Here is a 23,349-nt window from a genome sequence, read left to right as displayed (position 1 = left end):
ATGTCTATCTTTTTAGTCTACAGTCTTTCAATAAGAGTTAGATAAGTGAAGCAGAGAAGTAAGAGCATATAGAAAAATCTTATTTCTTCCCAATTCTCTAATCGTCTTTTATTTGTGGTTTTTTTTTAATGATGTAATTTTTGAGATACCCTAATTTTATTTTCATTTTGGGTGGTCCTTTGTTAATTTTTTAGTTATAGCTGTTTTGCTGTTTTTTAAATTTTACTTTCCATGATGGGAGATATCTTTAAAAAGTAGTTCACATAAGATGATATTTAGCAGTGCTTTTTCTAAGAAAAAAAAACTTGTAGTAATACCAAAAGCATTTTATGTGTTCCTTGATAGTGATGAATTTATTTTTTGTATACTTCTCTTGAATTTTTTTTAAAAGGCACATTGCTGAATTAATATTTTACATGGAAGAGCTTAGAGCACATGTAAGGAAATACGGACCTGTAATGCAGAGGTATTATGTGCAGTACCTTTCTGGCTTTGATGCTGTTGTTCTCAATGAACTTGTGCAGGTAAAAACTGTCTCATGCTGTTCTCCCTCTTATTCCTTCCTTCCCTCCTTTCTAGTAACTAATTTGCTTGCTCAATATAATTTAGTGTCAGGTGGTGGAGATACAATATAAGTAAGTCATTGTCATATCTTGTCAAGGAGATACGTAATAGGTGTTATGCTTAAGTGTGTACAAAGCTCAGAGTGAACACAATGCAGGGAATAATTCTTTACTGTGGGGGTGGAGGTGTACAGTGATGAAATTTTAGAAGGCCTTGCAAAAAGATTTACTAACAGAATCCCTCTGGCTCAGTGTGGATGATGGATTTGCTGGGGGCCAAGGGAGGAGGCAGAGAGGTCAGAAGAGAGCTGATGAGAGCCTGAACTTGGTTGGCGGCTGTGGCAATAAAGATGAGATGATGGAGACATTATAATTGGTAACCAAGTTTTAGAGGAAAAGTAGAATATAAATAAATCTTTTGGCATAGTGTGTTAGTAAATGACCAGATTTAAAAAGAAATCATCTAGTCCTAATTTTATTTTATTTTCAATTTGGACTTCCTCTATGGATTCTTAGTCTTACTTTTGTCTCCATAATTTCTTTATTCAGTCTTTTTCATCTTAATGTAAATTTGTTTTACTTTTATTCCAGATAAGCTAACTGTAAGGAAAATGTTTTTTTTTCCACTTCATTTTATAAAAATAAAGATGTCTAAAGAGTGTCGTAAGCTAACACAGTATAAAGAACAGCATGAATTCTCTTTATAAGACTTTTCTGAAATTACTCATTTTCCAGGCAGCTCAGGTGGCCCAGTGGTTTAGCGCCACCTTCAGCTCAGGGCATGATCCCAGAGACCCAGGATCCAGTCCCACATCTGGCTCCCTGCATGGAGCCTGCTTCTCCCTCTGCCTGTGTCTCTGCCTCTCTCTCTCTCTCTCTCCCTCTCCCTCTCTCTCTCTGTATCTCTCATAAATAAATAAAATCTTTTAAAAAATTACTCATTTTCCAATGAAATAACCATACTTTGAAATACTGATTTTTTTTTTCAAACCTACCTAAAAATGCACATAAGAAAAGAAAAAATTGTAAATTGTTTATCTTAGATCATACACACCTTATAGTTTGGTATCCTGAACTGGTGTATTTCTTCCTTTATCCACTAGATGGAGCTCAGATGCTTCTTGTCTAGAATGTCCATTAAAAAAAGAAATAGAAGAGCTGATTTTATCCCTAAAATGTTACTGTTTTCTGTACTTTTATTTAAATAGTTATCACTTACCAGATAAAGGAGAGGCTTTTGTGCTATCACAATTTAAAAAATAAACCAGACTCCTGCTTTCATGTTATTTTGAAACTTGCTGAAGCTGGTTGGATATTAACTAATACATTTTACAGGTTTATGTTATATAATATTCAATTTTTTAAGTCATTCCATCTCTTTAGGTATCTTTTACATCAGTTGTGTTTTAACAATACTAGGAAAAATAATGTTTTATTTTTTTCTGGAATTACAGTCACATTACCTATACTATTACTAATAGTAATTATTATCAGATCTGTTGATGATGTATTTTACTATATCTATACAACAATTCTCTGGGGGTAGGTATTGTTACCATTTGTTGGGGAAAAAAGACTTTGTATGACTTGCTCAGTATCATACAGTTCATAAGTAATAGAACCAGTATTTGAGCATAGGCTTTATTAACTCCATAGCCCGAGCTTCGTATACCCTTTTTGGTTGTAAGGTACATGCATGGTGTTTTTACCCATTTACTAGGATTTAAATTTAGAACTAAGATTAATTTGTTAATATAGTTCATTGTAATAGGTGTTAAATTTTTTTATTGTGGTAAAATAAGTATCATATGCAAATTTTTATGTTAACCATTTTCAAGTGTACAGTATAGTGAAATTATGCACATATTGTATAGGTTTTAGAAAATTATGCTGTTTGTGAGCTAAGTATCTACTTTTTGAAAAAATATTATTCAGCATGCACTTCAGGTGCAGTTTATAAGGTATTCATTTTTTTAGCTGACTTGAGAGGGATTTTTTGGTCTTTTGTTGAAGTATAATTTATACACAATAAAGGTCACTTGTTCTCAGTGTACCATTTCAGTTTTGACAGCTGTGTACATTCATGTTACTACCACTGCAGTCAAGACCTAGAAAGTTTCCAACACTTAAAAGTTTTCTTGTGTACTTTTGTAATTGATTCATTCTCTAACCCTGGGCAACCATTGATCTGCTTTTGATCTGCTTTTTGTCACTTTTACCTTAAAAAAATTTTTTTTCATATAAATGCTATCATATGCCACATAATCTATTGTTTGTGATTTATTTGAATTAGCATAGTGTTTTTGAGATTGATCCATGTTAATGTATGTATCAATATTTCATTCCTGTTTCAGGCTGAAAAATATTCCATAATATGGCCATACCAGCTTGTTTATCCATCCACCAAATTGACGGACCTATGAATTGTTTCCCGGGTTAGATGTTTTTAACATTGTTCTTTGTTTCTTTTTTCAGAATCTTTCTGTTTGCCCTGAAGATGAATCAATCATCATGTCCTCTTTTGTTAACACTATGACTTCCTTGAGTGTAAAACAAGGTAAGTCTTCCAAATAAAAGCATATTTTCTTCTAATTAGGTTTTCAAATGTGATTAATTAAGGAGGGGATTTAACAGTTAATTTTTATATACTTATTTTTGGACACATTTAATTTGTTCTCTCTGAAGCAAAAGTTGCCAAAGTGTGTGTGTCATAATGTTTATCAAAATAATGAGGGATGCCTGGATGGCTCAGCAGTTGAGTGTCTGCCTCCTCGGGTCCTAGGATCCAGTCCCACATCGGGCTCCTGTGAGGAGCCTGCTTCTCCCTCTGCCTGAGTCTCTGCCTCTCTCTGTGTCTCTCATGAATTAATAAATAAAGTCTTTAAAAAAATGAGAATTATAGCTTGAAATAATCTTATTTTTTCAGCAGGGAGAAAAAAGGTATTTTGTAATTAAAAAAACAAAGCATAACGAAGTATATATACAGCCCAAGCATCAGCTATGACAATAGTTGGTACCACTGATAAAATGTTTTAAAAAGTGGTAGGCATGTACATATTATCCTATTTATTAATTCAGATAAGTTTTAAAAAGCTGTTCATACTTTTGTTTGGTAGATTTGGAATCTCAACGTTTGATAGTGAATGAGAGTTAACCTCTCAGTTATTTAACATGATTTGCTCAAGCTGTGAACAGGTATTAAGTACTAGTATAGGGATTTGAAGTTCAGGTCTGTCATTCCCAAAAGTTAATGTCGTATACTAGACTGCCTCTTTGTGATTTGAATACTTCATTCCAGCAGATTGGTATGATGTGTTAGTGTTGTAATCTTTAAGTAAAAGATATCCAAAACCTTGAAAAGTTCTGAGTAATAAATTTTATTTTTTTATTTTTAAAAATATTTATTTATTTATTATTTATGATAGACATAGAGAGAGAGAGAGAGAGAGGCAGAGACACAGAAGGAGGGAGAAGCAGGCTCCATGCCAGGAGCCTGATGCGGGACTCGATCCCGGGACTCCAGGATCGCGCCCTGGGCCAAAGGCAGGCGCTAAACCACTGAGCCACCCAGGGATCCCCTGAGTAATAAATTTTAATCAGTCTTTATCACACTTAAAAATAGAGAAACTATTGTAAAGTTGCCTGGTGATACTTGGTTTATAGTTACTTGGAGGAGCTTCACCATGCTCTGCAAAAGCCTCTGTTAACAGGACTTCTCAAGCTCTGTTCTAGCTTCTTCAAAATTGTCACTTAGAGTTAGGGGAGAAGTCTGTACTTTACACTTCTCCTAGCATAACTCCCTCCTTATATCAACATCTTTATAGGATTTGAGAATGACTTCAGTGTCTTAGTGATTAAATTATTTTTGTTTTTTTTTTTAAGTGTGCTGTGTAATGGTGTTTAGTGTATTCACATAATTGTGCAACCAGTCTCCAGAACTATTCTTCTTGAAAACTGCAATTCCATAGCTATTAAAGACAGCTCTTGATTTTTTCCTTGCCCCTGACTGCTTTCTACTTTCTGGTTCCAGGGGTTTGACTACTCCAGATGCCTCACAAGTGGGATCACTTTTGTCTTTTTGTCACTAACTTACTTCACTAGCATAGTGTCCTCAAGGTTCAACTATGCTATAGCATGTGCCAGAATTTCCTTCCTTTTTAAGGCTGAATAATGTAACACATTTGGTTCATCTATTCCTCTGTTGATGGACATTCGGGCTGCTTTTGCCTTTTGGCTCTTGTAAATCATACTGCTGTGAGCATGGTGTACAAATACCTCTTTAAGACTCTGGTTTTAATTCTTTTATGTAGATGGCCATACATGGAATTGTCTTAGATCTTAAATTTTAAAACTCTGATTCTATATTTGTGAAACATTAACTTCCTTTGTAATCTTTTTTCTCTTATTGTAGTTGAAGATGGGGAAGTATTTGATTTCAGAGGAATGAGATTAGATTGGTTTAGATTACAGGTAAGAATAGTTAATAATTTTGTCATTCTGTTTTGAGTATTGAATATTTTTGTTAACATGAAAACGTTTAATAAGAAAAAGATTCATTGTTGTGTATGTGTTGAGAAGACTAGTTTTGTATAACTAACTATAGTTTTTACCTCATAGAAGAAACATTTTTATTAAGGTATCAACATAGAGTTTTCAGGTTTACAACATAATGATTTTTGTACATATTGCAACATGATCATAATAAGTCTAGTTAACATCCATCACCACACATAGGTAGAAATATTTTTTCTTATGATGAGGACTTTTAAGATCTGCTGTCTTAGCAAATTTCAAATATGCAGTACAGTATTCCTGAGACAGTAATCATGCTGTACATGAAATCTCCAGGACTTATTTATCTTATAACTGGAAGTCTATACCTTCAGATTACCTTCACCCATAATGCCCACCTCTGGCTCTCCACCTCTGGCAACCAGCAATCTGTTGTCTGAGAGTTCAGTTTTAGATTTTTGGGGGGTTTTGTTATTTTTAAAAATTCCACATGTGAGATCATTTGATCTTTGACTTTCTGTGTCTGACTTACTTCACTTAGCATAATGCCTTCAGGGTCCACCCGTGTTGTTGCGCATGGTGGGATTTGCCCCATTCTTCTGATTAAATAATATTCCTGTGTGTGTGTTTATACATATATGTATTTGCAATGTCATTTCTTTTATCTGTTTATCCACCAGTTGCCACTTAGGCTATTTCCATGTCTTGGCTCTTGCAAATAGTGCTGCAGTGAACATGGGTTTGTAGATAATCTTTTTGAGGTAGTGTTTAATTTCCTTCAGATAAATACCTGGAAATGGAATTATTGGATCATACGGTAGTTTTAATTTTTTGAGGTGTCTCCATACTGTTTTCCATAGTGGCTGCATCCATTTACATTCCCACTAAGTGCATGAGGCTTCCCTTTTCTCCACATTCTTGCCTTGTGTTTTTGATAATAGCTTTTCTAACAGATGTGAGGTGATATGTCATTGTGATTTTGATTTTGATTTCCTTGATAATTAATGATGTTGAGCACCTTTTCATGTGTTTGTTAGCTGTCTGGATATCTTCTTTAGAAAAGAACAAGCAGGCAGCTCACAGGGTGTAGTTTGTTGTCCCGATATAGTGTCATATGCTTCATTTTTCTGAAATGCAGAAATAAATGGTAGTAGATTTATTCATTTAATATATAAATAGTTTAGTTTTCATTTAATATATAACTCACATACATAGTTTTTAAGGACTTTTAAATTCAAGCTTAAAATCTTTGTGTATACTATGAATTTAATGATGGGATTTAATTGCCCCTTAAATAGTTCTAGTAATTATGTGGAAACTGTGGCCCAGTTTTTTCAATAACTGCATATTTTTAAAATATATTTTTTTAAAATAATAATATTATGTTCTCATTATAAAATGTCAGAATACCCAGAGGTAAAGTAGGAAATGAAAGTTTGAACTTTTCCCAGTTTCATACCTCAGAAATACTCACTTAATAAGTGGCTTATATCCTTTTAGGTATTCAAACGGTAAGTGGGATTATACTATATATATACATGGCTGTGCAACTTAAATTAATTTTTATTTGTTTAATTATAAAGTAAAATATAACCAATATATATTGGTGGAAGTCATTTTTAGATCAGCCCAGTCTCAGGAAGGACTCCTAGGAAGAGCATACTTTTCTGGCAGTCTGCTTAGTTCCCTGAGGTAATTTTGCTCTCAGGTTCTTTTCTTCCAACCTCAAAATACATGGACATTTTTCTCATTCTCGTTCTTTGTTCTGTGGTTGCATACTTTTGGGGATGATTTTATAAAGAAGGCCACTAGTATTAAGTAACTTGCCTGAAGTTGCAGAGTTGGTTAGTGGGAAATCAGGGAAGAACGCTTAACACCACTACCCCAAAATAATAAGTGTGTATGTATAAAAGATTTTTTTCTTCCTATTAAAAATAAAGTTTAGAAATTAACATTTCTTTGTTTTAACAAGATCTGTGAAACAATATAGAAGTGGAGCATGTAAGGTGAAAATAAAAGTGAAATTGCTCTGCCAAAGGATATCCACATTTAGAATTTTGAAAGTCATTCACTGTCAAAAAGCTTGAACTATTTAGTATTTAAGTCTTCTGCTGTCAGTTTGTGAGAGTGCCTAAACCAACATTTGGGTTCAGAAAATTATAGAGATTTAGGTACATCCCAAATTTACCCTTATTAAATGCTTTCAGGATTATTAAGCTTACTCATTTGAAGGAATCACTTGATAATTTAGCTGTGTTCAGTCATATGACAAAATATAAAGCATTGTATAAGCATTAAGAATGTAGAACTGACAGATCCCTTTGTAAGTATTTTTAATTTTTATGAGTGATTATAAGAATATCACCTGCTCTCTGATTTTTTCATGTGTTGTATTCTTGCTTTTATTAGTTTGCTAAGGCTCCCATGATAGCATACCAAAGCTGGATGCCTTAAACAATAGAAATTTGTTGTTTTATAGTTATGGAGGCTTGAAGACTGAAATCAAGGTGTCAGCTGGATTGATTCCTGCTGAGGGCTATGAGGGAAAATCTTTTCTATGCTTTTTTCCTAGCTTCTGGTGATTTGCTGGCAATCTTTGATGTTTTTTGGCTTGTAGATGAGTCACTGTCATGGCATTGTCCCTGTCTCTCTTCATATAATCTGTACATATCTCTGTGTCCAAATTTTTCCTCTTATAAGGATACCAGTCTTATTGGATTAGGGCCCACTCTAATGACCTCTTTTTTAACTTGATTACCTCAGTAAAGAAGCTGTTTCCAAGTAAGGTCACTTTCTGAGGTACTGGGGACTATACTATGACTTCAACATATTTTTTGTGGATACAATTTAACCCATAACATTGCTCATAATCATGACTGGGACATAAAGTCATTCTCTATAACTCTTCATTTTTAGTGACAGAAGGGTAGAGCATACAAGGAAGAAAGCAGTGGGACATACAACTAAGCCAGAGAAGTCTTGTCTAAGCGGGAAAGTGCAACTTGTGAGGCAGTGGTGAGAACCCTGAAGGTTTGCGTAGGTGATGAAGAATGGGTCAACAATGAAGGTTCCATGCCTACTGACTAGACCATAGGATACAGGAGATAAAATATTGAACATTATTTTATAATCTGTAGAGGAGTACAAATCTTGTTTTGAGGATATTATAAATTTGGGTGTGGAGACAGGCATAAAAGATAATGAAAATTAAGTAGCGGTTGAAAGTCTAAAAGATGCTACTTGACAGAGTATGATTATAATTAACTATAGTTTTCTTAGAGGGGAAAAAGCTTTTTTTCATGTTGAAATTGCTATTAATGACTATAGAGAAAGCATCATTTTGCCCAGATTTTGAAAGATGGGTAGAAATTGAATAGGAAAATAGCCTACACAGGAGGAAAGGGCAAGTAAAGAGACTTTTTAGTGTAAAGTATTACTACAAGAGGGAAGAAGTCTTCACAAGACAGATGACTGATGAGTGATCAAATAGAAGGATAAGAGTTGGGTATGAGCACGTGGCCCCAGAGGGCGAAGAGTTCTCTAGATAGCAGTAATTCTTGTACTGCAGGGCCAGAAGGATAAGCTTTGGGAGAATTTTATAATTGCTTTCTGCCTTAACTGGAGTCCTATCCAATTTGATCTTAAGGTCATTGGTCTTTTATAGGTCATTTTGATCTTTCTCCTTTTTTCTAATCTTTAAAGCGTTCTTTCTCCATGTATTCTCTGTCATTTTCTTTCTCCTTCCTACTTCTTGTTCCCCTATGTATTCCAGTAGTGTCTTAAGCATCTTTAGTCATTTATCTTCATTTATCTTCTTTTCTTCTGTCATCAAATTTACTTGGGTTGTTCATGTCTTACACTTTTGTTTAAACCTTTTTTTTTTTTAAAACCTATTACTCCTTTCATTGTTGTCAAGTATTTCAAATAAGTCTTTTACGTTAAATTATCTCATTTTGTCACCATCCATTTCATCTGAAATTGTTTCCACAGTGATATTTTAATTCAGAATTTTTGAAATGAAGGTCAGTTAATGAAGGTCTTTATTAAGCTCATGGCCACAACTGTATTTCCTCTTTAAACTGTAAAGCTGATTAAAGATAAACTTCAGTTAGACTTAGTTTGTAATATATGTCCATGCCATCAGAATATTGCCCTCATTCTTCTTCATTCATTCAAAAACTATAAAATTGTTTTGTCTGTGGTGTTTCTGTGTTAGTAAACAGTAATTATCCATGCTCTGGCCCCTTGTTATTGTAGAGGCTAAGAGTTGATTTTTATCCAGTTTACAAGGAAATAATTGTTTATAGTCTACTGTTTCATGGAAACTGGCAGAAGACATGGGGCCCCTGCATCAGAGACAAAGGACTTAATTATTCACTGCACAGGAAGCATCATGAGCATTAGTGTATGTGTATCATTTTTTCCCCCTTGCTTCCATGACCCATGGTGGAAGGCCCAGAGGAACCCAGATGAATGGTGGGTACACAGTAGGTTTATGTTGCAGCTAAGGAACACTGAATTTGATGCACCCTCCGTTTTACCAATACAAGCATACTAGCTCTTTGATCCGGAGGTCGAGGTGACCTCATTCCTCAAGTTTGGTAGCTGCAAATACAACCTTGAGAAATGGCCTGAGTAATGAGTGCTCTGGGTGTTGCATTCTTGGCATATCCAATGTGTAGGCATACATGAGATCCATGAGGAAGTATTTCCCAAAAGCCAGAACCCTGGCCATGATTCGTAGCTCTTCAGTTGCCCACCATTTCTAGTCATTTCCCGGATGAAGCTGTTTTAAACTATACCACCATTGTAGACCAGACCATCATGATCCTGTCTGGATTATTGCCACTACTGCCTGCTAACAGATCTCTGCCTCCTATTCCCTTTCTGTCCACCTTTCCCCAATTCTCTCCACTGCATAGAATAATCTTTCTAAAACAATAATTGGCCACTGTGCAGAACCTTTAGTTCATGAAAGGGGTCTACAAGATCTGGTTGACTCTCGTCTTATACCACTTTCTCTTTCTTTTTTTTTTTTTTCTTTTTAAGATTATTTATTTATTCATGAGAGACAGAGAGGGAGAGAGAGAGAAGCAGAGACACAGGGGGAGAAGCAGGCTCCCTGCAGGGAGCCCGATGCGGGACTCGATCCCAGGACCCCAGAATCACGCCCTGGGCCAAAGGCAGGTGCTAAACTGCTGAGCCCCCCAGAGATCCCCTCTCTTCTTTTCACTTTAACTGTAGCCATAGTGAACAGTATTTATTCTGTAGACACTCCTCCTATTCTCGTTCTGTGCCTTTCTGGAATGCTTACTGTCCATGGACAGGTTTCTGCTCTCTGATTTGATACCCTTATAATAAACAAGAATAATAAAATTTTTTATAATAAAAAAGAATAATAGTGTTTCTTTTCCCTAAACCTATCCTCATGGTTTTGGTTAAGTTCTATCACCTTATTGGTCAACCTACATTAATTTTTACTATCTTCAGTTCTTTTCTAGAATCCATCAGTTAGTACAGTGTGTCATATTACCTAGTTTTTAATTATTCAGTATAATCTAAAACCTCAGTGAATCAACATGTACAGTACTTACTTTCATCTCTGTGTTTCCCACATATGTTTTCTTTCAAACTAGATTGAAAATTTCTTTTAGTAGAATTAACTGATAATTCACTGTTTTATACTTTTGATATTGTAACTTCAGTTCCTTTGGGGTTCAAGATGAATGACCCACATAGTAGATTTTGTTTTATTGACAGTAATACCTCTTTGTTTATTTAAACAATTTTCTTGATAGGAATTTCAAGTTGGTCACTATTGACAGCTTTAAAAAGGTGATGTTATTGATATGGTGTCAAATACTAGAAATTTTTCAGTAGTGGGTTTTTTTTTTCCCCCTGTAGAATGTCAAGGCTGAAATCATTGGTCTGTTCTTAAACTGCTTTTGTTTTTGACTTTCACAGGCATATACTAGTGTTTCTAAGGCTTCACTTAGCCTTGCAGATCACAGAGAACTTGGAAAGATGATGAATACAATAATTTTTCATACAAAAATGGTAGATTCTTTGGTGGAAATGTTGGTGGAAACATCAGATCTCTCCATATTTTGGTATGTGGTAATTTTTTAAAAATCAGAATTTGAAATTTTTAGTATTCAAAGATATCTTTGTTGGTTGTTTTTATGTTAGTGTTGTAGTCCTTGAGCCCATTCAGTAAAAGACTCCTAAGAATAAAAAGAACAGGGGTGTCTAGCTGGCTCAGTCAGTAGAGCATGTGACTCATGATCTCAATGATGTGGGTTTGAGCCCCGTGTTGGATGTAGAGATTACTTAAAAATAAAATCTTCAAAAAAATAAAAATAAAATGGAATAGTTGGTAACTTGCTAACAAAAAGCCTACAAAGTTAGGGATCTTATGTCTTTTTTTTTTTTTTTTTTAGTTCTCTATAAGAGTTGTGAATTTATTTTACTTTTTTTGAGGAGGTAAAAAACAGTCACTTTAGATTGCCTCAAGGCCCTCTTTTGCATCATTATATGAAGGAAAAGAAGTTGTGAATCAGGGTCAAATAGAGCAAATGTTGGAAACTAAATGGCAACTAATTCGCTCTGCAGTATTAAATTAGACGTTAATATTATGATGATGTGGTGACTACTCCTCCATGGTGCTCTGCTCCTCTCTGCTCTTATCATAGCCTTTTTAGTTCTTTTCTTCCCTCTCTTTCCCCTTACATAATGTGGTCCTTGAAGGAAGGAAGTATCTAACATGGTAGATACTTAATAAATGTTTGAAAGAATAAATGAACCTGATTGTGATCAAACTAATAAACAGTGGGACCAGGATTCATACTCAAGTATTCTGGCTCCTAAGCTGTGCAGTATCAGTGCTGTATCTGCTTCTTGGCTTTTTTTCTGTGTATGGAGGCTAATTGGAGTAACCTATTATCCTTTATTTCTACAATGCTGAGATAGTCTCAGTGGATAATAATAGTAGTTTCTATGTGTTGAAAGCTATCATTATGAATAGCTTCTCACTGTTTTTGTTTTTGTTTTTGTTTTTGTTTTTGTTTTTGTTTTTTTGGTGTGGGGAGATACCCCCAGTCCACACTGATTGGGCTGTTTGTTAGGATAGCTTTAATTAACAGTATTGCAGAAGAAATCCAGGTCATCAGATAGGGAAGGCATGAGAGGTTTCTTAAGGGAATTCCTGAAACAATATATCACTGAAACACAATATATCACATGTCAGATTTGTAAGAATTTTAAGATTATTTTTAGAACTGTATACTATTGTCTGACTTGGAAAGAAAAATGGAACATTTTAGGTTTACATATATTTGATCTACAGCAAGGTACCTATTGGTAAAAGAAAGCTACTGCAATAAAAAATCATTTTCCCTTTCCTTAGAAGTAAAAATACATTGAGTAATGTTTAAAATTTGTGATTTTCAGTCATATTTAATTAATTTTTATCCATTTTTTTCTTGTCACATTCTTATTTTGTCTACTACATCCAAAATAAAGACATATTTACTACTTTTGGTTGTCTATTCCAAGATGTACTATATTTTATTGACTCATAGTCTTTTATATTTAATATCTCCTAAATCCAGAAGTAATTTTAAATTGATGGTGCATCATTATTTAATTGACAGTGCTTTTCTTTCTTGGTGGCACATAAAATAATGGTGTTTCTTAAAATTGATAATGACTTGACTTTGATAAATCTGGTAGTGTGAGATTTGAATGTCATATGTTCATATGCCATAGATAGTTTTTTTTTTGTATTTTTATTTTAAAACTTGGTTAATATTATAAAATAATATTTCTATTATTCTGTAATGATTGTTGGTGTATGAAAGATAGTCTGGAGAAATAACTACTCTCTTCTTAAGGGAATAAAGGCTACCAGTTGATAGCTTTCATTCACTTGAATCAAACAAAATTAACTAAGTACTGTATCATAAAATTTTTAACTATAAAATATTCTAATTTTTAATTTGTTTCCTTATATAGTTTTTATAGTCGTGCTTTCGAGAAGATGTTTCAACAGTGTTTGGAGTTACCCTCTCAGTCAAGATACTCCATTGCATTTCCACTACTTTGCACTCATTTTATGAGTTGCACACATGAACTGTGTCCTGAAGAGGTAATTTCAGGGTAGTACTATGATTTATTTTTTTTTTTATTTTTTTTTTTATTTATATGGTATGTAGAGTACACCAGAGTACACAAAAATGTAGCTGGCTACATTTTGCAAAGTCACAATTACCTAATCTAGTTTCTTACCTAATTTCTCTGTTTGCAGAATCAGAAGAATGTTAGAATAGATTGAAATAGATGTAGTATTTACTTCCACAGATGGATAAATTCACATATATATTTTTAAGAACATATTATAAAATCACTTGGGGTTACATTTATTAAATGGATTAAATATTCATATTTATGCTAAAGTTACATACAGCAATTGATTTTGTATGCTTACTTTTCCTCTTAAATTATTATTGGAAAGAATAAAAAATTGAATTACTGATTACTGACTGTAAACATAAAACATGTCAAGGAGGAATTTTACTGATGTTAATATGATAGATATAGTAAACAAAATTAACATTATTAGTATTTGTAAGACATACAGCTGCACATAGTTATTGAATATTTGAATTACTTGGTACTTTTATCAATAAAAAGTATCAAAAAAGTATGCAGTATTTTAGAGAAGAAATGTCACTTTGTAAGTGTGGTAAGACTATATATTAAAGTTAAGTGGTCTGTTTTTTTATAGTTTAACTTATGTTGAGTCCCTTTACTTAGAACTACAGAGCTTGGAGAAAAGAAACTAACAAATAGCAGTAGCATTATTAATGTTTTTAAGCATTAAGTAACATCTGTTGCAGATTGTATTCCTCAGTGCGTTGGAAGGGGACTCTGAGACAGAACTTAGCCTGCAAGAGGTTTAGGAGGAATTGCTTTTAGGAATATTACCTGTGAGGGGATAGCAGCACCAGCAAATTTTAGACTTTTTAGATTTAATAGATTCTTTCCTTGAGCTTTATACCCAAGATATACTATTAATTTTTTCTTTGCAGTCATCCTTCCCATTCAGTCACCATGAAGTCTTCTTAATTTTGTCTGGTTTCATTTCTTGAATTCACCCTCTACTTTCAGTTTTGCTTTTGTGACTATTGTAGCTCAGATTTGCAGTACTCTTCACATGTACTCCTATTTTTTTTTTTTTTTAAGATTTTATTTATTTATTCATGAGAGACACATACAGAGAGAGAGGCAGAGACACAGGCAGAGGGAGAAGCAGGCTCCATGCACGGAGCCCGATGAGGGACTCCATCCCAGGTCTCCAGGATCACGCCCTGGACTGAAGGTGGCACTAAACCGCTGAGCCACCCGGGCTGCCCCCACATGTACTGCTAAATAGTTTTCCTGCCTTCAGTATTTCTGCCTTTAAGATTATCTAATACAATGCCACCAGAGTCTCTTTCCTTCTGGGAGAATCCTCAGTGGTTGTCTGTTGCATATGGAGAAAGTAAAAATTTCTCACCGAAGCACTTAGATCTTCAGCAATTTGAACTCTCATTCTTTTTTTCTCTTAAAAAAACTGTAATTAGGGGCACCTGGGTGACTCAGTAGTTGAGCAGTTGCATTTGGCTCAGGGCATGATTCCGGGGTCCTAGGATCGAGTCCCACAGTAGGCTCCTTTCCGGAAGCCTGCTTCTCCCTCTGCCTGTGTCCCTGCCTCTTTCTGTGTCTCTCATAAATAAATAAAATCTTTAAAAACAAAAACCTTTTAATTAAAAAAATATATATATACTTATCTTTAAAAACAAAAACCTTATAATTAAAAATATATATATATACTTATATTTAGTAATTTTGAAGAAATGCTAATTCAGTGGTCTTTTTTCGGAATTAAGTGATAGCAAGGGATATGTTTCATCTTCCAGGAGTCATAATTTGGTTACATAAAACCTTAAATGTTTACTATTTGAAATCTTTCCTTATGTAAACCAATATTTAATTGTATCTGTCCTGGAGGTTCGTTTTGGTTTGGTTTCCTATAAAAATTTTCAGTGGTGCTTAGAATAAAATACATTAAGGTATCATGATAGATCTAGGAACTGTTACTTTAGGTATTGAAGTATTTTTATATTCTTGTATATTGCATTTGTTTTATCACCTAGAAATACCAAATGTAAACTCTCGGTATATTTGTTATGTAATTATGGAAGATTTGGTAAGGTAAACTTTCAAAAATTTATCTCTTTGTAAAGTATTGCAAAAGTGTAATACAAAATTTTATTGCATTATATACTCAACATTCTAGTTACCATTGACAAGAAAAACCTATTAAATTATTATGACACCCACCAAAACTAAAAAGATTCAGATTCCTATAGAGAAAGATGGATGGATTTAAGTGAGTGTGGTGCGCGTGCTCTCTCTCTCCCTCTCTCTCTCTCTCTCTCTCTCTCTATATATATATATATATATATATATATGTATATAAAATCTCCTTAAAATTAAACATAATATAAAAATAATAATTCTTTTTTTCCACTGTTGTGTTCAGAAAATGCATGGTCAGCTTTTTCTCTCTTCTGGGTTGGGGGGTTTGATTTTAGCAAGTTGAATGTCTTGTGAATTTCTTTGTTTTATTGACATGATTTCTCACAATTTTAATTAAATATTTAAGCTTTTTTGTTTATACATTACCAAGTTAGTTTTTGTGCCAAGATTTACATATATCTGTATATATATAGTGTGTGTGTGTATCAGTTAAGATTAGAGAACATTACTCTTAATGTGTTCTTTCACATCTTCTGTTTGATGGTTCAGTATTTAAATAAGAACGAATGTAGGACCTTGCGAAAATTGAATTAATAGCTTTTCATGGTAAAGAAATTACTGGTCCTCTAAGATCTCCCCAATTGTACTTGACTTGTATAATCACCAAATATTTATTTTATGTCAATTATGTAAATACAGTATGATAGGTTAGTTGTTCTAAGAGATAAAAGTAATCTAGAACATTCTCTACTACCACTCCTTAGTGTACAATGGACTTTAACTTTATTTTCCGTGTTTATTTAAAAAATATTTTAATTCAAGCTACTTTCTTATAACTTTTATTATTGTTGTTATCATTCGGCTTTGACAGCGACATCATATTGGAGATCGCAGTCTTTCTTTATGTAATATGTTCTTGGATGAAATGGCCAAACAAGCTCGAAATCTCATCACTGATATTTGCACAGAACAGTGTACTCTTAGTGACCAGGTAATAATTTACATGTTTCCTTACAGACAGGACTTTTGTGTATGAAGGCAAGAGAATTAAGTGTTAGGCAGTTGTAATTTTTTTATTGTTAAACTGTCAGTAAATCTCCTTACCTCCTCTTATAAAACATCATTTTTAGGTTTTTAAAAATTTGCCACCATCTTACTATTTAAAATCCAGCCTCTAGCTTGGCATTCAAGTCCCTTCCTCATAGCTCAAACCATCTACTTCACCCTTCACTTGGTGCTTTAACACTGAGTAGTTCCCACTAAATTCTGAATTTTCTTTCCAGTAAAATGTTCTCATTCTTTGCTTGTCTAGTCTGTTTTTACTTACCATTTAAACTTTAGTTTTGATATAACTTCCTCTCTGAAGCTTTCTTCACACAAGATTTACCTATTTCTGTTTTCTACCAAGCTGTGTGACTTCCCTGACCCAGGTAGGTAAACTGCATCTCACGTATGCCTCTGTTCTTTGCGCTAGATGCTATTTGCTACCTTGTCTGGATTCAGCTGAGGTTTGCTTAAATAGTTAATGTTTTTTCAAAATAATTGGTGTAATGTAAGATTTAATTTCTTTTTAAATTTAGTTGTTGCCCAAGCATTGTGCCAAAACCATTAGTCAAGCAGTGAATAAGAAGTCAAAAAAACAGACTGGTAAGAAAGGGGAACCTGAAAGGGAAAAGCCAGGAGTTGAGAGTATGAGGAAAAACAGGCTGGTAGTGACCAAGTAAGCCATCCAATTTTATTGTATCTTTTTGTTACAAGTAGAAGTTTTTCTCTTTTTGTATGGCATTAGTACTGAGGGAATGCTCATAGTTGTAAATTCTTAATTTCTTGTCATTAAGTATTATCATTATTATTACTATTATTTTACCTTTGTGTATTTGAATAATTAGTGCTTATTTCCAAAATACAGATTTTGGATTTTTGAAGAAAATTCATTTAATAGGTAATATTTGTCTATATATAATGAATGCAAAAGGCCAAAAATCTGTCTAAAAATTGGGAGGATACACTATAAGTAATCCATAATTTTCCATTTATTAAAAAGCAGGTAATCTGAGACTTTATTTTGGCATATTGTTGTATTAGAACATAAATCATTTTTATAGTACGTATATCAGACTAGATATTATTAAGGATTGTGTTTTTGGAGGGTAGGCATTGGTGGACAATAATGGATGAACATTTGTTTTGTTTAAAGTAAATTTCTTACTTCTTGGCTTTTTTTATGTTGAGCAAGCTGTTTGCCATTTTGTAGACAACTTTCGTCCTCCAATACAGAAAGTACAGCAAGATTGTCTATGAGCATGTAATAAACTTTCTTGTATATTAAATCAATGTAATTGTCATCTGAATGGAGAAACAAATGAGTGATACTGTCTTTAGAAAACTGCTCTCATGTTAGTGATATCCTTAAAGATTTTGAACTTGTCAATTTAGGAAGAAAAATACTGAATTCTGGAATTATTATCCCCAAATGAGATCTGATACATTTATAAAAGTAATTTTGTATTGTTATGATGAAACGTTGAATATTTCATTTACTGTTCATTAATATTTTTTCAGCCTTGATAAATTGCACACTGCACTTTCTGAGTTGTGTTTCTCTATAAATTATGTACCAAACATGGTGGTTTGGGAACATACTTTTACCCCACGAGAATATTTGACTTCTCATCTGGAAATCCGCTTTACAAAGTAAGAAAGAATATAAAGTTTTTTTTGTTGGTTCAGTTAATGAGTTTGTTATGTACTTCATATCCATATAGTGTTCCTTGTTACGAGGAAAAGTAGTAGTAGAACTGATATAGTATCAAGAATAATGAATGGGGAAGTATAGAGAATGGTGAACTAGGAATCACTTTAAGTTACCCAGATTCTTGTCCCATACTTGTTATTAACCAGTTTTAACACTGGACAAGCCAGTTAATTCTGTGAGTCTCAGATTCCCTATAAGTAAAATGAGAAGATTGAAGCGAATCAGTATATTTCAGCTGGTAGGTCGCAACCAAGTCGGGTCATGAAATCAGAGTAGAAGGTTGTAGTAAACATTTAAAAAAAGAAAGAAGAAGCAGGGAAGGAAAAGAAACAAGAATAGAAAAAATCATCCAGTGCATGTAGTAAGTATAATACTGCTTCATGAAATTTTTCACTTATATGTATATATGTACCCAGTCATGATGCCACCACATACATATCTTAAGTCGGTCACAGTCAAATATTTGAAACCATCAGGACTAGATGATATCTTGTTTTTTCTGAGTTCACATGTATGCTCTTAGGTCAGTAGAATTCTAGACTCTTGGGGCACCCCTAATTAGAGTTCTATAAGTCTTATGTATGTTTCTTGAAATCATATTGCATGTGATATCAGAAACCTTTCAGTTTTATAAATGTTGCTTCAGCTTTTTTCTAAAGTTACACATGTATTTATTCAAGAAAATATTGATTGATTTGAGAAGTTTTTCTTAAAAAATCAATTTATAAAACAAAATTTAGCCAAAGATTTTTCAGTTTTGTGGTCATTAACAAGTAGTATTTATACCATGTGCTTGACATTGTTTTAAGTCCTGTAAGTAGTAATGAAATAGTATAAAGCTTAGAGCTATAGTTTGTGAGAAGACTACAACAATTAGAGAACAAAATAGGAGAATATGTAAGTGGGTACTAAATTGTGTGTTAAGTCATCAGTTGCCTAGTGAGATGTTAAACAAAGACTGTCTTTTGCTGTCCTTTATAAAGTAAGGCAGGCATTCTGACAGTGAAACCTAGAATAGTTTTTAAACCAAAGGGACATTATGCACTCTGGTATTTATTATTCTCAACTCGGTGGGAATGAGAGCGTGGTGGGTGAAAGATAGGGTTTACTTTACACCCCCCTTGTTTTCCTTCTGTAAGTAATCTGGTCTGTTAATCCATAGAGAAACAGATGTTCTTTTGACAAAACATCTACTTAGTTATCAGAATCAAAGCAAGGCTGTAAACTTGTTTACCTGGGAAAGATTTTCATGCCAAAACAATAGCTTGCATTAGTTTGTTGATTTTTGCTGATCACTTGAGTACAGTCTTGGAACTTGAGGGGATATATGCAAGAATAGCAGTTATTGCCTTGCGTTGATCTTCTGGGGGTTGTTTCCTATTAATGGAATTTGACGTTGTCTTTAAGGATTTATCCTTACAAACACAAGTTTAAGATCTTTACAGATCCAAAGCTCAGAGTTTTAAAGATGGTAAGATGGGGTGGCCAACATAGGAAAAGAACAGGTAGGAAAGTATTTTCAAAATTTGTGTTTCCTTTTAGGCTTATAGTTCATTGGGGTATAAATATAATAGAACTATGTTTTGTGTGCTGCAAATGATTAAAAAACAACAACATGGGAGGTTTTTTGTTGCCTTGTTTGAGTGTTGTGCATTTTGTTGAGTGGCAGCACTGTCAGGCGGATGTGGACTCAAACCCTAGACCCCCTACTTCCAAACAAAGTGACCTTATTCAGTTTACTTGAGTTCTGAGCCTTAGGTAGTGGTGGTGGTGGTGTTTAAATCTGTGAAATGGTGGTGATAATAACTACATAGTAGAGTTATTAAATATGAGAATGATTGGTATAAAGCCTACTGGTGTGTTAGAGTGCCAGATAAATTTGAGCTGTGGATTAAATAATCCATTGTACTTGCTATAGACAGTGTATCTTGTTAAGGAATTTTTTTAAACCCTCTTTATCCTTAAATCATTTTTAATATTGATGTCCTTAGAATTTTTTAAATCATATTTCTACTTTATTGTAGCTTTTAGGTGTTCATTTTTTTTGGAGATAATGATAGTAATTTCATGGCTTTGTAACAAATTGTCTTTAAAGTTCATGTTCTTGCTATCAGTAGGTTAAATGGCCTGCTTAATAAATGGAAAAGTCAGTTCTTTTATTCACCCCCAACAGGTCAATTGTTGGAATGACTATGTATAATCAAGCCACACAGGAAATTGCAAAACCATCAGAGCTTCTAACAAGTGTAAGAGCATATATGACTGTACTGCAGTCCATAGAAAACTATGTACAAATTGACATTACAAGAGTGTTTAACAACGTTCTTCTTCAACAAACACAACATTTAGACAGTCATGGAGAACCAACCATTACAAGTCTATACACAAATTGGTAAGCACATTTAGAAATTTGGAGTGATACAAAGTTTCTTTGTAATGAACTGCTTAGGGAAGTTTTTGGTTTTTTTTTATTAATAAGTGCTCATTTTTGTTATCAGTCAACTTATGTAGGAATTTATACCATAATAAGTATTGACTTAATTTCTCCTGATTATAAATTTACTTTTTCTTCTTAGGTATTTGGAAACTTTGTTAAGACAAGTCAGCAATGGTCACATAGCTTATTTCCCTGCAATGAAAGCGTTTGTGAACTTACCTACAGAAAATGAGTTAACATTCAATGCAGAAGAATACTCTGACATATCAGGTGAATAAAACGGACATGTTCTCTAGAGTGAAGACACCTCGATTCTTTTAGCTTTTGATTGTTACGACTGTTTTCATTTAATTCATTCAGTGCATAATCATACATTATATCTTAGACTTACTTTGCTTTTGTGTTACCTTGTTTATTCTAGAGACTTCTCAGGATTTTTGCATTAATAATTTGCTTCTATAATGAAACATTCCAGTGTGTTAACATTCATTTTCTGAAAGTGTTTGCTCTGTCAAAGTATAAAATTAATTACATTTCCTTTCAGAAATGAGATCGTTATCAGAGCTCCTAGGCCCATATGGTATGAAGTTCCTAAGTGAGAGCCTTATGTGGCACATTTCATCACAAGTTGCTGAACTTAAGGTAATATAGTCTTTATCGGTTTTCACTTTGAAATATTAAAACTGTTTCCTGCAAAACATTTTAAGAATATGAACAGCAAGCCAAGAATGTTAATTACTTTAACCCAACATGAAAGTTCTCATATATAAATGAAATTATAGAGCTAGCATGGCCTTTTTTTCTTTTTTTTTAAGATTTTATTTATTTATTCATGAGAGACCCAGAGAGAGAGGCAGAGACACAGGCAGAGGGAGATGCAGGCTCCATGTAGGGAGTCTGATGTAGGACTCGATCCTGGGACCCTGGGATCACAATCAGAGCCAAAGGCAGACACTCAGCTACTGAGCCGCCCAGGTTCCCCTAGCATTTTCATTTAGTACTCTCTCTTTTACAGAAGAAAAAACTGAGAACCTAGAGAGGTGAAATGACTTGCTAAACTCAGATTTCTTGACCGTTGGTCACGTCTTTATTCTGTTGTACCATGGTGTTTCTGTTTGAATGACTATTCAAAATTCCAACCAAAGTCATTTATTTAAATTTGTAGTTTGAATGTATTGCTTTCCACAGATTATATTACAAACATTATTAGGCTCACTGGTTTTGGTTTTGGTTTTTCCCTAAGTAATCTTAATTTCTCTGCCCACTGTGGGACTCAGACTCATGATCCTGAGATCAAGAGTCACATGATCTATCAACTGAACCAGTCAGGCACCCCTAGGCTCACTTTTCTAAGTAATCTTTTAAATTATCTTATACCCTTTACACTGGATTAAAAAAATGTCTTTAGAATGCTTACTTAGCATTTTTTTAAACGGCTTTGTTTATTTATTCATGAGAGAGACAAAGAGAGGCAGAGACCCAGGCAGAGAGAGAAGCAAGCTCCTCGAGGGGAGCCTAATGCAGGACTCGATCCCAGGACCCCGGGGTCACGACCTGAGCTGAAGACAGACACTCAACCCCCGAGCCATCCAGGTGCCCTGAGAATGCTTAGCATTTTATTAAAGATGTAAAAGAGCTGAAGCAACAGCATTTTAAATGACTTTTTTAAAAAGCCTTTTAGAATATCCCAGTGTCAAGGTGATTTACTTTGAATGAGTTTGTTTGTAGCTGTCAAGTGTTTGAAAGAATTTGAATTTGAGCCACTAAATCTTTTCAACTTACAAACAAAATAGGAGAGGCATATTTTTAAATGTGCTCTTTTAGGGGCAACTAGTTGGCTCAGTTGCTGGAGTGTGAGACTCTTGAGCTTGAGATTGTAAGCTTGAGCCCCACATTGGGTGTAGAGAAAATAAAATCTTAAAACAAATTGTAGAAATATATGCCCTTTGTGAAATCTTTTTGGTGGTTACTTGTGTCTTGCATTTTTAATTTCTTAACAGTATAGTATATAGCACTGTTAAGTAGCTTGCATTTTAAGTGTAGCACTTAGAGAGGTCTAAATGTGATCATCTTATTTACTGAAAATTGAGCAAATATATGGGATAAGTCAGTTCCAGCAAGGTGAGAAATATTTTACTGAAAGAATAAAATAGATGGCAAGAAGAGTCTGTGACTAAAAGGACAGGTGATATTACCCAGTGTTTAAGAACTCACGCTTTTTTTTTTTTTTTAAGATGTTATTTATTTTATTTTAGAGAGAGAGTGCATGAGTGGGGAGAGGAATGGAGGGAGAAAATCTCAAGCAGACTCCACGCTGAGCATGGAGCCTGATGCAGGGCTCCGTCTCATGACCTTGGGATCATCACCTGAGTGGAAACAAAGAGTTGGACACGCAACTGACTAAGCCACTCAGGCGCCCCAAGAACTCAAGCCTTCGAGACTGAAATTATCTTGAATTTCAGTCCTCTCACTTAATAAGAGCTTTGACATTGGGCAAAGTTTAAATTCCCAAACTTTTACTTTGAGAGAAATATATGAGATAATACATATCAGATACTTGGGTTCTGAGACTAGTCCTTGGCCCACAATAAACGTTAAATAAATCTTACTTGGTATTCATCATGTCCATTATCCTCTTACTGTTCTTTTTCAAGAGTGTTTTGCAATTTTTGTATAAAAGTTAACTTTTAGATACTTTGTAATATGGGTTTTAAATACATAAGCTGTCTACTTGATATAGTTTTGAAGACATAAACCTTTGAATGACAATTTTGTTCTTT

The 23,349-nt window shown here is 33.9% G+C and overlaps 1 protein-coding gene across 2 annotated transcripts in view; it reads left to right on the top strand.

Moving 5' to 3' along the window:
• NCKAP1 (NCK associated protein 1) overlaps positions 1–23,349 on the top strand; it is a 101,955-nt gene that overhangs the window by 50,972 nt on the left and 27,634 nt on the right. For both annotated transcript variants that reach the window (XM_041773907.1, XM_041773906.1), the window contains 11 exons: positions 392–524; positions 3,039–3,120; positions 4,975–5,033; positions 11,040–11,185; positions 13,089–13,221; positions 16,249–16,368; positions 16,958–17,097; positions 17,940–18,071; positions 20,306–20,524; positions 20,709–20,839; positions 21,114–21,211. In XM_041773907.1, coding sequence (XP_041629841.1) covers positions 392–524; positions 3,039–3,120; positions 4,975–5,033; positions 11,040–11,185; positions 13,089–13,221; positions 16,249–16,368; positions 16,958–17,097; positions 17,940–18,071; positions 20,306–20,524; positions 20,709–20,839; positions 21,114–21,211 — 1,393 coding nt within the window. The remainder of the gene's footprint in view (positions 1–391; positions 525–3,038; positions 3,121–4,974; positions 5,034–11,039; positions 11,186–13,088; positions 13,222–16,248; positions 16,369–16,957; positions 17,098–17,939; positions 18,072–20,305; positions 20,525–20,708; positions 20,840–21,113; positions 21,212–23,349) is intronic.

This window comes from Vulpes lagopus, chromosome 11, assembly GCF_018345385.1.
Source record: "Vulpes lagopus strain Blue_001 chromosome 11, ASM1834538v1, whole genome shotgun sequence".
Classification (NCBI taxonomy): Eukaryota; Metazoa; Chordata; class Mammalia; order Carnivora; family Canidae; genus Vulpes; species Vulpes lagopus.
Note: the sequence above shows the minus strand (reverse complement) of the source record. Positions and strands in the feature narration are given on the sequence as shown.